The sequence below is a fragment of the Haliotis cracherodii genome, unplaced genomic scaffold, assembly GCF_022045235.1.
Source record: "Haliotis cracherodii isolate W230 unplaced genomic scaffold, xgHalCrac1.p SCAF_19, whole genome shotgun sequence".
NCBI classification, from domain to species: Eukaryota; Metazoa; Mollusca; class Gastropoda; order Lepetellida; family Haliotidae; genus Haliotis; species Haliotis cracherodii.
The window spans coordinates 4860089-4874617 of NW_027266274.1; the positions used below are offsets into that span (position 1 = coordinate 4860089).

The following is a 14529-nucleotide window of genomic DNA, read 5'->3' on the forward strand; positions in this document are numbered from 1 at the left end:
ATTGGCAAGCACTTGAATTGCTTAATAAAGGCGCGTCGCAGAATCAGTAGTTGAAATCCTCCATGTCTTCGTCAATATTACAGTTTCTGATGCCACCTAAAGAACTACCATGTGTGCTGCGAATAGGTGGCTCACTCTGACAGTGTGGGTTCGAATCTCGGACGGAACTCTACCCAAACATGTACGAGAATATGTACTTTACTAAGAAAGCTTTATCCCAAATACAAAATGACATGTATCGATGACAACCAAGACAGCGAGCCGATCCCGTTAGTCGCCTCTTACGACAAGCATGGATTGCTTTGAGCGGAGTGGTATCTTTCGTTACAAGAGTTTCACAGTATCTTATATTTATCACGCCGTGTCAGCTTTGTGTCGGAGGACAGCTCGAAGTAAACGCTTACCACCTTGGTGACACCAACGACCATGCGTCTGATGTCGACAAGGATGAAAAATCCAATATCAGCGTATGCGGACAAGGCTAAGGGAAGCAACTCTGCACAGCTTTCACTGCCTTAAACTGCAACTGATGCTCCAGTCCTTTTGGTGAGTGTCAGGTGAAATGATGGTGATGATGATGGTGATGATGATGATGATGCCTACAACGATGGGGTAAAGTTAAGTGAAATTGGGTCTAACGTCCTGTTAAGAATTATTTCACTCACATTGCGACGTGTGTGGCTGTTTGTACCAAACTGCCGGGGTAAAAGAAATTATACACTTGAAAATTGGATTTGTCCAAAACACTACAAACGTTATCAAAACATTAGTATCAAAAACAGTCAAAACAGTCGTCGAAACACGGCAAACGTTATGTACAAAACACAACTATGAAACCTTTATGAAATACGTCAGACCATTTTGTGTTTGTTTCATATTAGTTACCATCAAACATGGGTGTATACTTTCTTTTGCCCGGCAGTTAAGTCGGAACTGTTGTCGTTTTCCTAGAGTGCCAGGCAGGGTAAAAAAACGTACCATCGTTTAACGACTTTTGGTTTGATTCGGTTGGAGGATCAATCCACCGACTTTCTCTCTCAGGGCAAGCGCTTTATCAACCGTACCCCGATGATACTGAATCAAAGCGGGACTAAATATTTTTGACTTGTCACAGAAATATCACATGTATGACGTAACTAAATCAGTGTTTCAGGGCACAGGACAGTGTAGATCAACACACGACACGAAAGCATTTCCAAGTACAATGCAAAGTGTATAAAACGAATAACCTAATGCACACAATACACAATCACAAACAGCTGAGGATTGAGGATACGGTGGACAAAATGGTTGCTGAATGTAACTTACAAGGAATGTAGCTTGATTAGAGTTAGGATTACTCCTTAAACATCATTCAGTCACTCACTCATTCATTCGGGCTCATCAAATATCGCCTAACACGAATAGTGAAACTTCAACAAGGAATATAACGCTGCATCATCTGCAATGTATCGATAGTGTTCCATTGATCATGCATTGCTTTCATGTCTTATGCGTTATCTGACGCCCATATGTGTCGAAGGTACTCGGCGGAACATGTCAAACTGTCAAAAGACCTCCCTGTGATAGACTTCTTCTGTTCTCTTCTATACTTCACAAACAAATTTGGGATCACGAATATTTAGTGGATGTTTTTTATGAGCTTGTGTGTCCAGTCTTTACTACAAAAAATATCCCCCAAAATATTCATGATCCCTAGCTTTATTTCAGTGAAGATATGCGTAACTTCCACTTGAAAGTGATCTATCAGGAGGTGACACTTCTTGTCTCGAACATGGCCGAGTAATGTCCTATACACTAACGTGAATGTCTAACATATATCACAGTCTTAGTCTCCGGTTTACACTGCATCTCAGAAATGTGTTAACAATAGTTCGACAAAACTGAAAATTAGCAATGCTCCACTGCCACAATGAGGGATTTTATGATGACTTCAAGTAATGACTGATGTCACGATGTAACGAAGTTCTCCTCTGAGATCCGCCTCCTGTCTCAAGACAAGGGTTCTCCCAGCATGCACTGTCTACAGGTTCCGGTCCTCTTAGATCCGCCTCCTGTCTTCAGGCACGGGGTTCTCCCAGCATGCACTGTCTACAGGTTCCGGTCCTCTAAGATCCGCCTCCTGTCTTCAGGCAGAGGTTCTCCCAGCATGCACTGTCTACAGGTTCCGGTCCTCTAAGATCCGTCTCCTGTCTTCAGGCACAGGGTTCTCCCAGCATGCACTTTCTACAGGTTCCGGTCCTCTAAGATCCGTCTCCTGTCTTCAGGCACGGGGATCTCCCAGCATGCACTGTCTACAGGTTCCGGTCCTCTAAGATCCGCCTCCTGTCTTCAGGCAGAGGTTCTCCCAGCATGCACTGTCTACAGGTTCCGGTCCTCTAAGATCCGCCTCCTGTCTTCAGGCAGAGGTTCTCCCAGCATGCACTGTCTACAGGTTCCGGTCCTCTAAGATCCGCCTCCTGTATCAGGCACGGAGTGCTCCCAGCATGCACTGTCTACAGGTTCCGGTCCTCTTAGATCCGCCTCCTGTCTTCAGGCAGAGGTTCTCTCAGCATGCACTGTCTACAGGTTCCGGTCCTCTAAGATCCGCCTCCTGTCTTCAGGCAGAGGTTCTCCCAGCATGCACTGTCTACAGGTTCCGGTCCTCTAGGATCCGTCTCCTGTCTTCAAGCAGAGGTCTCCCCAGCATGCACTGTCTACAGGTTCCGGTCCTCTAAGATCCGCCTCCTGTCTTCAGGCAGAGGTTCTCCCAGCATGCACTGTCTACAGGTTCCGGTCCTCTAAGATCCGCCTCCTGTCTTCAGGCAGAGGTTCTCCCAGCATGCACTGTCTACAGGTTCCGGTCCTCTAAGATCCGCCTCCTGTCTTCAGGCACGGGGTTCTTCAAGAGGTCGATGGTGATGACAATGATGAAACTGACGACGAGGAACGCTAGACAGGCAATGGCGGCGATATCCTTAATTGCCAGGTTACTGAATACTGAAAGATGGAAAAAAAATCATTTTAATCACATCCTTAATTTATTACCTTTTCTCGCTCTCGCTCTCTCTATATGTATGTTTGTCAGTCGGTATTTATAAATAACCAACAGCTTGAGTAATGGACATACCTTTGAGAGCCTTTTCCTTACAGAAGGTTTTAATAGCACATATTTGTAGAGAAAACTACAAGGCGTACACGGTCTATGAGAACAGTCATATACAAATAAATACACGTCTGTTCTTTTGCCAAGCTAGTCTGTTATGTCAAGAAAGTCACTGCGCTTCAGGATTGTAACTAAACCAAAACATCAATATGTTTCATAAATATCACAAAAAACTGTGTTTCTCACGATCCCCTGCTGCCCAATTTCCCAATTGACATGTACCTGATGCTTTCTCACATATCACTTGATGCACTGCGGAACAGTCCGCTGTATTCCACGTAGCTGAAGATGCAGTTATTGAACCAATCACAATGCACGATGCATTCATCCCTTGTCCAATGAATGAGGATTTTAGAGAATTGCATCCGATACAGTCTGAGACGTTTTGTTGTCTTGTCGTTACATACGCGTCCCCGTCGCCTCTCATCAGCAGGTAGCGAGACCACACCGTCCTCATATCACTGCTGGAGGTGAACAACGACTTGACGAAATAAGCTGCGTCAGTGTTTTTGATTGAAGCAATGTTTGCGCCACTTTCTGCGCATGACGCTTCTGCATCAGGGTGAGAAACTGCCGTAGCTTGGAACAGATAGCACATGTTGTCCTTCTCAACCCAGTTAACAGACGGGCAAACACCTGGAATAATAATAATAATAATAACAACAACAACAACAACAACAAAACAACAACAACAACAATAATAATAACAACAACAACAACAAAACACTACTACTACTACTACTACTACTACTACTACTACTAACACAACCTGTAAGTATTTATGCGCCATTCCAGGGCAAGGGTTGCTCAAGGTACTACAGTGTGGACAAAAAGTATATACTTGATACATGAACATACATACGTGGGGAGACTGGACAACAACAGGTGTTGTGGGGAGTAATACAAAGAAGATACATATGCAAGTCTGGGTTTGAATGTGTCCACATTGCCAGCGTCTGTTGGCAGCATGGAGCGTCATTCCCAAGACACAAGCTGTATTGAGGAATGATCGTAGACCAACGTTCTTCAGTTTATAAGCTGGTGCGGTCAAGCGATATTGATGTTTGGAGCGTAATGTTTGCGTATAGGGATGGATAAATTCAAATACATGAGAAGAGATTAATAGACCCGCGAAGATTCGGTATAGAATAAATCTTCAGCAACCAATGCTTGCCGTAAAAGGCGACTAACGGGATCGGGTGGTCAGGCTTGCTGACTTGTTTGATGCATGTCATCGTATCCCAGCTGCGTGGAACGAAGCGCATTATGCCAATCAACGACAAGAAATAGTACTACATGACCACGAACTATCCACCCAATACACCCTGGCAGACATCAGACAACATCTTCCCTATACGCTCTGACTGATATCAGACAACATCTTCCCTATACGTCCTGACTGATATCAGACAACATCTTCCCTATACGTCATGACTGATATCAAACACTATCTTCCCTATAAGATCTGACAGACATCAAACACTATTTTCCCTATACGATCTGACAGACATCAAACACTATCTTCCCTATACGATCTCACTGACATCAAACACTATCTTACCTATACGATCTCACTGACATCATACACTATTTTCCCTATACGATCTGACAGACATCAAACACTATTTTCCTGTACGATCTGACAGACATCAAACACTATCTTCTCTATACGCTCTGACTGACATTAAACACTATCTTCCCCATATGCCCTGACTGGCATCAGACACTATCTTCTCTATACGCCCTGACTGACGACAAATGGAATAAGTAATGTGCCTTCGGGGGCATCATACAGAAATGCTTACCTGGCTATTTTGTTTTGTTTGTGTTTGTTGTTTTACGCCACACCCAGTGCTATTCCAGCTGTATGTTCGAGTTTGGATCTGATATCAGTGATTGATATTATGAGCAACAAGCCACGCCTTCGGGTGCAATGACACACACAGACCACCCGATCCACTTGCTCGTCAGCTGAGGTTGCTGGGGATCAATTTTTACCCGGAATACCCACGGGATTATGGTGGACGGAGGGTTGTTTTAAATCCTTGTTCATGCAATATGTAAATAATGACAATAATGGATTAATTGTTATCTCAGACGTATGCGCGAATTTCCTCCTCTGATATGTTGTGTTTCGGTGACTGTTTCCTGCCAAGTAACGTTTTGATAACGTTTGTAATTTGTTGGTCAAATTTAATTTTCAAGTGCACGCGCACACACACACACACACACACACACACACACACACACGTGCATGAATGCACGTCGCTACGCGACGGTAAACCCCATTTCACCTCACGCTTAGAGTACCTCAGGGCTAAATGACATACTTTAGGAATAGTGTTTAGTATTACCTAAACACTCACTGAAACTAATTACGTGTAATTACATTAAAATGTTCCCAAAGCCATTGATCCCTACATCGTAACTCCGTGATAAGAAAAATATATAGAAAATATCAAAATGGTAATGAAATGACTGATTTCTATCTGTATGTCTGTGTAGTGTGCATCCATTCATTGTTAAATTGGTATCTCTGTTTGTGTGTCTGGAGTCACGTGACCAATCCAAACATTTGGTATTTTTTACTAAATCAACTCACATAAACATACAGGTTTGACGTTTGAAATCTGAAAAAAATAAACACAACATTATTTCTTTAAACCATCCGTATTCGGTGTTCCATGTTGCTGATGTCTCGGTTTATACCGCCAACAATGAAAAATTCATGAGTTTAGTCCCTCGACAAATACACTGTTCATGGCGACGGAGAATAAAAGCAGAAATGCTTTATACAGCACTTTACAATACATGTGTCCGACTTACTTCATTGTTATTCAGCCAATAAATCCGTAAATCGGATATAAATAAACAATTTATTTATTGTTGGACAGCAATAAATATAAAATATTTTTTTAGGTCATACAAGTTCGGGTTTTCCTCATCGTGTGGGTTATCTAAAAGGGTGAACGTGATATGCTTTTCAGGGCGATACATATATTTAGGTTATCTCCGCTCTAAAATCCGGCTTTGGAATTAATTGTTTGATTACCAGGGTAGTAGCAGAAGAAACACCGCCCTTTCTAATATATGCTGCCCTGGGCCCAGTTCAACAAAGCGATCGTAGCGCTAAAATGATCGTAACTCCCATACTTTAACATAGACTTACGACAGTCGAAACATCACGGTCGCTTTGTGGAACGGGGACCACTTGACCTTGTAGAAACAACCTATAGCTTAGCGCTACAACTGTCGTAAGTCTGTGTTAATGTGTGGGCGTTAAGATCACCTTAGCGCTAACATCGTTTTGTGCAACGACACCCTGGTTGTTAACGAATTAGAAAAATGCGTTCTGGGAAAACAAATACACAAATAGTTACCAGGCTATTTTGTTATGTTTTTGTTTGTTGTTTAACGTCGCATTAAGAACTATTCTAGCTGTACGTTCGAGTATTGGACGGATGTCAGTGATTGATATCATGAGCACCGAGCCACACCTTCGGATGCGATGACATGCATCGGCCACCCGATCCACTTGCTCGTCCCCTACGACCAGCTTAGGTTGATGGGGATCAATTCTAACCCAGGATCCCCACGGGACGGAGGGTAGTTTATAAACCTTGAAACATTTCATGATACAGCATGTCGTCTGACAAATCTGATCTGACATGTACCCCAGTCACACACACCAGCAATATAGTCTACTTTGATGTTGTTTTAAATTCTTCTTCGTGCAATATATAAATGAAGAGCATTTGTGGATTAATTGTTATCTCAGAAGCAGGCGCGAATTTCCTCCTCTGATATAGACATACGTCAAAGACTGCCCTTGCGGGTTGTGTGGTTGTCACAATATTAACATGCCTGCATATAGACTGTTATCATGGGCCGCGTGATACCAGGTATTTGTAAAGCAGCTATATACATATTTGAGCATAAATACATGAAACACAATTTCGAACATTCATAAAATGTCTTATCTTGTTTTATTACAGGCAGACATGTACAATGCCACGTCCTATATTATAACACAAATGTGATATTTAGGAGATAAACATACTGGGTTTTCAATGTAGAGCTAGGTTGCCTGTAGATTTAACCGCGCTAAATTGAATTTGGAACCGAACGCACAGCGTGAGCGCGGTGACGCAAACGATATGACGTCACAGTTGTATATAGAAAAGCGCCAAAATTCCAAGCTCTCTGTTGTCTCCAAAAAATAAATACATTCCCTTTGTAGATTTCTATCGTGTTTTCTCCACGAAATGTATTGCCACACATCCTTTGAATATTGTAGTAACCGCGTCTGTGCATTTTGTAACATGTAATAGTAGATAAAAATTATTTAAATATGCCTACCGACAATGACGGAAAAAAGGACTATTCTATGAATATTAGCTTCCGCGGTGATGCGGTCGTTAAACCAGCTGTTTCAATCAGAGGGGGTTTATTGTGATTTAATAGCCTCTGATTGACCAATAAGAGACGAGTAAATTCCAAATTCATGGTAGAATGTATGCTTATATGTTGTTTAACCTCACAGTCGGCAATATTCCATCTATATATGAGGGGCAGCCTGTAAACGATCGAATCTGGACCAGGCAAACCAGTGATTGATATCACGAACAATAGAGTTGATGATACATGCTGACCATCCACTTCTTCTGACAAGCATAGTTTGCTTTGCTTACCTGCAATCACCGTGTACATGTACAATTATACAATCAGAACACCTTCTAAAAGGGCCATTCGGATATTATTATTAAAGATGCAGTCATGTATTCATCAGCTGTTTTTCTACATTAATTATTCTTTACTATAATATTTCATGTTTCCTCGGCTGGTCGGATATCTTGAGAACTTGTGATTAAGTAAGTGAATATGGGAGGGATAGAGGTGGGGGGGGGGGGGGGGGGGGGGTGGTTTTAGCAATATTCTATGAACATTTCTGTGGGGGGATCGCGGGGAACCAAAAATGTAATTAATACATTATACCCATGTGGAGGATCGAACCTAGATATTAAAGCAAACATGAAAATGCAAATTCGATATTGCACATGTATTTTTAAGTCAGTGCATGAGATCCGGGTTCGATATAGACCTGGATACAACATCTTCCCGAGCCAAGGGAGTTAACTGACTTTAAAAGTCCAGTTTCCACCCTTGCGGAACTGGGCCGGAATTCCTGGGCTCGATCGTAGCGCCACCAGTGGCTATTACGCGTTGTGTACTAAGCTTCTCATATTGACCAATCAGATTCCACCTCTCGTATCACTTGCATTTGTTTCAAACAAAATGGCGGCGCCAAGTCAAGACGATCTGATCGATAATCAAGATCTATATTGTGATGAAACGAGTCTTACATAGCGAAGTGCATCAAATCACGTGAGCACCTTGATTAAAAACATGAAAAGACTTGGAAAATATCTGTTTACAACGAGTTGACGGTGCACATGCTTTGCAAATCCTGCAATCAACAGAAATCTGCACGACATTTTACGAACCGGATTTCGATTTCGTTGTGCGATTTTGATTGGACTATGCATAGACTCGTTAGTCCAGCCAAAATGTAACTTCATAATACCAGCCTAGTTCGACAAGGGTGGAAACTGGACTTTTTATAGTCAGTTAACTCACTTGCCTCGGGAAGATGTGGGTACAAATGATACCCTCGCAAATCTATACGTTCTCCAACATGGCATCACGACCTTGTTGCTATAGACCACGTAAATATCTCCCAATTACATCGATACAGCTGATTAGATCCATACAATTAATCAACAACAAACTGGCAGTATGATAATAAACACGACATACAGTGCTGGACATCTGGTATACCGTATGCATCTTACAAACGTCACTATGGAGACACGTGCCTGGCGCTACACTGCGGCTGTTAATGTACACAACTATATTGTCCCCTACATGTTACCATGGTAACATATATTTGTCCTTTGCAATGAATTCCATGGCAGATGCTAGTACTATGTTTGATTGATAAGTATTTGTCCAAATGACACCGCACAGAACCTATAACTTCTGATATCAGGGCTTATTCAAGTTTGAATATTGATGTTGCATTGTTGGAAAACAAATTAAAATGGGTACATCGTCCTGTATTCTATGAATATTAACACATGAGCGCGGACCTATTTGAACAGACCGTGCCTTACCCTTGACTAGAACAAGCCTCCGACTTATGTCTTATTGGAGTTAATGTTAAAAGACAGCGGAGTTTCCCTCGAAAATCGAGGAAATACGATAACAATGCATTTTTTCAAAAGTACCTCGGTCCGTTATCTGCCTGAGCTATTTCATCATAGATTTGCATATAGTCATAGCAACGTGTTGGACTGACATGACTTATAATGTGCACACACTCCACGGGTAGCTGCGAATGCGAATTATTTCAAGTTTTCATGTTCAAAATGTCTATATATAACATGCTTATCAGAGTCGGGTATGCCATTCTTATTATACTTTAAGGGGGCGGTGGGGTAGACTAGTGGTTAAAGCGTTCGCTCATCGCTGAAGACCCGGGTTCGATTCCCCACATGGGTACAATGTGTGAAACCCATTTTATGGTGTATTTTATGAACTTCAATTGAAATTAGACTTGTAAAAGTGCACGGAAATATAAGCAAAACAAACTTAGAAATTGCAATTATCTGTAGAACAACGTATGCAAACTACTCCAGTATTTTTGTCACCATCAAATGCAAGCGGGTGGTATTAATTAATTTCATAACGCTTTTTGTCAATATGCAAATATGGCATTAGGTTATACATATTATTCTTTTAATCAAATTCTTGGTATTTCTAAAGAAGAATGACATTTTGAAAAGTCACTTTCAAACAACAAGAATGAACAAAAGGAATATTACCATGGTGACAGTTATATGCAATCAGAGGTAACGGAAAGACACAGATTTAACTTGTAACCATTATTATATTGATAGTATATTAATAATGACCGTCTTATGCTTAACGATAAATGAATTTATTTTTTACATCTTTTTAGCGTTTTGATGTTTTAATCTGCTTTTATTAAAATTCATCCTACAAGTAAAAGCTTCCTTGCTCCTATAATAATGTAATTCGAATCTTGAGAAATATAGTGTGAATATTCCTTTCGTTTATACACAGCACATCATGTTACACAAGGGCGTGTCTTCGCACTTTCAGTCTAATTTGGAAAGATGCCAAGACAGAAGTGAAAAGGAAAGTGAAATGTACATCAACGATTATATCCAAAAATATAGAGGTAGATTTTACCGGATGAACGTCGACTTGACCCATCTCATAAACATTGTTTGTAACTGACTCATATTAATATCCGTTGCCAAAGTTTCCTGAGCAAACAGACCTGTAATACAGAGACTATATAATTTACGAGTCTTAATAATTGTGTTTATCTTAGCGGTCGGTCAAGAGGTTCTTTATCATTACCTCCCTTTATATCGTGGGCTGAGAGTGATAAATTGTTTCTTCGAGAGAGTCAATGTGGCAGTGTGAGCCACACCCCTCAACATGCACACACGTGACCAAAGGGTCAGCTTATCGCGACATATGTGTACTGTGTATTCTACAGTATGGGTAAACGCGTCATTAATATTACAGTATCTACAGACGCGGTCATTGCAAGGCACTCCAACATGAACAACAACGTATGAATGTCCCATTGAAGCAATCTGCGGTGATTATTCAACCTACAAACATGTCTATGCATATAACACATATATGGCTACACAAGGGCGGATCCATCATTAATAAAAGGGAGGGGTCCAAAATAACAAAATTCTCTCTCAGTGAATTTTACTGCCTCCAACATACTACATTTAGTTAGCAAAAGTGGGTGGCCCACCCGATCCCGTTAGTCGCCTCTTACAACTAAGTCAGTCGGCCAGCCCACCCGATCCCGTTAGTTGCCTCTTATGACAAGCCCAGGTTTGCTGAAGGAAACTAAACAAGAAATAAACAAATTATTCGGAACTTGGCAACGAAATACCGCAAAAACTTTTGCGCTTCCTTATCCTTATCACCCTATCTTGTGATGCTGTACACTTCGTGCGCACCCCCCTTATTCAACATCGGGATCTGTCCCCACCTAATGAATACTTACTGGAAGTAACTCCTGCTACGCCTAGTATTGTTATTTCTACTACTTTTACCATCACTACATTACAAATACGTCTTCTACTAATTCTACGACTACTTCTACTAATATTTCTACTTCAAGCCACTCGTACTTCTAGTACTCGTTTCTACTATCATTATATTACAGTTGCTTTTGATATCACTACTTGTACCAATACCAACATATATTTTTTCATATCGACTGAATACTGATACTGAATTATACTACGACCCTGCTACTGTCTTCTTCCATATCGTCGCTATATGGCTGAAATACTGTTAAAAGCGGCGTGAAACCCATCTCACTCACTCACTCTTATGACCCAACGTGATACCTCTCTATGATAAGATCTAATCAGCCGATCGGCGTTAAGGCTTCTAAATTCTCGGTACGAGTAAGCTAAGAATTCAAACCAGTATGTCTGATTTCTGTATCTCGAAAGCGAACTGAACCGAGAAGTTCCGAAAGGAGAAAACTATAATGGTTCCAATATATTGTGGATTATTCACACACCTTGTCGTTCTGCGCGCCGTGGCATCTACACCCAACACGGAATACCGTCGAAGGAGAATTACTATTATATTTGGGTTTTCATTTGTATAAATCGAATTTCTTAATCGAGGTCTTCATTTAGATTGGGCGGTTAAAGTTCACTCAGGGCCTATTATATGAAGGTGTCCTCAGATCCTACGTAGAGAGGTATTGTATCGGAGTAAAAGATCTGATTTGAAATGATTGATATACTTCTAGATCGTGAAGTAGAACTGCCACTACTGCTGCACTACAAACCGACGTCTGATATATTTACTGGCATATCTACTACTGCTACTACTGCTGCTGCTGCTACTACTACTACTACTACCAGTACTACTACTACTACTACTACTACTAGTGCTACTACTACTACAACAGCGACTACTACTGCTGCTACACTACTACTGCTACTGCTACCGCTGCTGCTGCTACTGGTGCTGTTACTACTACTATTAATACTACTATCCTATATATTATTATTACTACTACTAACATGTATGATTGGCCCTAAGAGGCGGTTATTAGCGGGTGACCTGTCACATAACTGGAATAAAATGCTGAGTGTGGCGTTTAACAATGAAACACAAACTACTACTTTTACTGAACAGTATTCCAGTCGTAGTGGTCTCTAAAACATCGGGCCAGGAGGTCTAGTGATTGACATCATGAGCATCGGGATACACTTGGGATATGATGACTTACATCAAACAAGTCACCTTCCCATCCCACACCCCACCCACTACTACTACTACTACTACTACTACTACAACTACTATATCCAACCTTTGAAGATCCGGGGAAGAATAGGTCTTCAGCAAAGGCGACTTTGCTTGTCGTAAGAGGCGACTAACGGGATCGGGTGGTCAGGCTCGCTGACTTGGTTGGTGCATGTCATCGTATTCCAATTGCGTGGATCGAAGATCATGATGTCAATCACTGGATTGCCTGATCCAGACTCGAATATTTACAGACCTCCATTATATAGCTTGAATATTGCTGAGTGTTGCGTTAAAGAACAAAAAACAAACAAACTACGATATCTTACTTGCACTTTTACCACTACTTGACCGATCAGTGTCGCGACCAGTAACTTGACTGCCCCAAAAAATTGAATGTATTATGTGAAACTGTTAGTGTATCAGTCATAATAGTCTGTCATACAGACCCTGAAACAAATATATCCAATACAGCCCATGCAAGTCTAGGTTACTGCCGTATCAGGCTGAAAAGGAAGAAAGTCTCTGGGTTCCTTTATTATATTTCATAACTATAATTTAACAACTGTTTTTTCTGTAAAATATATTCATTTCAGAGATTAGATGTTAGTCTAATATCATAAATATGTCACACTTATTCTACAGCATTACCACTGAACATCACACTCCATCAGAAGCCGCCTTTTCCGGACAGACCGACAATAGCGGCAGTACTTCTCACCAAAACGCGGACTTAGATGAACATAAGACCCCTCGCCCTGTGTGACGTAATGTTCGCTCCATGGGACTTGAGCGTTAACTTGACTTGATCATAAACCTACATGTACGTTGTTGTTCATCCAGGTTAACACAACACACGGTTGGTTAGATAGCCAGTGTATTTGTCAGTACACTTTTGCGGATCTATCAACTATAATGCCTACACACGTTGAATCCTGACTTCCTTCTTGTCAAGCTGTGAACTAATTCTAGAAATCAAAACAGATTCGAAAAGGAAGGAATAACCCGTTTTGTCATGGCATTAGTCTTATTTAAGATTTTCGCGTTTGTACTTAATATTCAATTCTTAATAGACAATACTTCGATAATTTAAAATTAGTAATAGGTTCTCCAACACTATTGAAAATAGTTCACGGAGTTTTTTCACAATGAAATTTCAAAAGAATTGACAAAAATACGGATATTCAAGTAAGGCATGCAATATAGACAGACACATACATCTTTCTAGATCGCAAGTTTAGTAAGTGTGAGTTTGTGTAAAGTATAGAGTTAAATTGGAGCCTCAAGAGTGCTCACATTGACTCACCCTCGGGTCATAACATTTGAAGTATTTTCTTTCAAAATAAAAATGAATTCAAATTCAGTTTCCAAAAATATGTTCAATGTGTTTAGGACGAAATGTTGCTAAGTTGCTTAGTTCCGAAACGCCCTCTAAATATCCATTAAACGATTTACATACTCACCCCTGCATCCCAGAAATAGCGTAATAAACAGTCCAAACGACAGACACAACTCGGCTGATAGATCCATTTTCATCATCACTATGTCGACTACAGTGATGAGGTTAACTCATGACGGTTGAATTCTCTCTCCGACAGATACAGTCGAGTATTTACTGTATCAAGCACATTTTACGGAATTCCTCTCCAGCCGTGTCAACACGCCTGTTGTCCCAAAGAGAGCTGAGCTAGTTTGTCGAGCGGTGTGTCGTGCTCCGTTTTGGCGATCTGTTCATTGCATACCAGCGCACGGATATAACGTGTTCTAGGTTTTCTATTTGATTTTGAAATTATTCCGTCCCTTTGGAATTCGCTGGCATTCATTCCAGGGATTTGGCCTGTAGTTTTGTTATGATAGATGGTTGAAATGTTGGAAATTAATTCTGTAATCCTAATCATGACCGATTGTTTACTGAGCAAATTAATTGTCCAAAATCATTCCAAAATAGTTTTCCTATCAGGGAATTAGTTTCAATTTGGGAATCGAATGGGAATGTA

At 40.9% G+C, this 14529-nt stretch overlaps 1 protein-coding gene across 1 annotated transcript; it reads right to left on the bottom strand.

Annotated features, from left to right (window-relative positions):
• Nucleotides 1-456: 456 nt before the first annotated feature.
• Nucleotides 457-14215, bottom strand: LOC139467040 (uncharacterized). Its single transcript, XM_071248752.1, has 3 exons — nt 13996-14215; nt 3368-3781; nt 457-2979 (listed from the first exon to the last, which is right to left on the bottom strand). The coding sequence occupies exons 1-3, from the start codon at nt 14069-14071 to the stop codon at nt 2831-2833; spliced, it is 639 nt and encodes a 212-aa protein (XP_071104853.1). The 5' UTR covers nt 14072-14215; the 3' UTR covers nt 457-2830.
• Nucleotides 14216-14529: the final 314 nt, after the last annotated feature.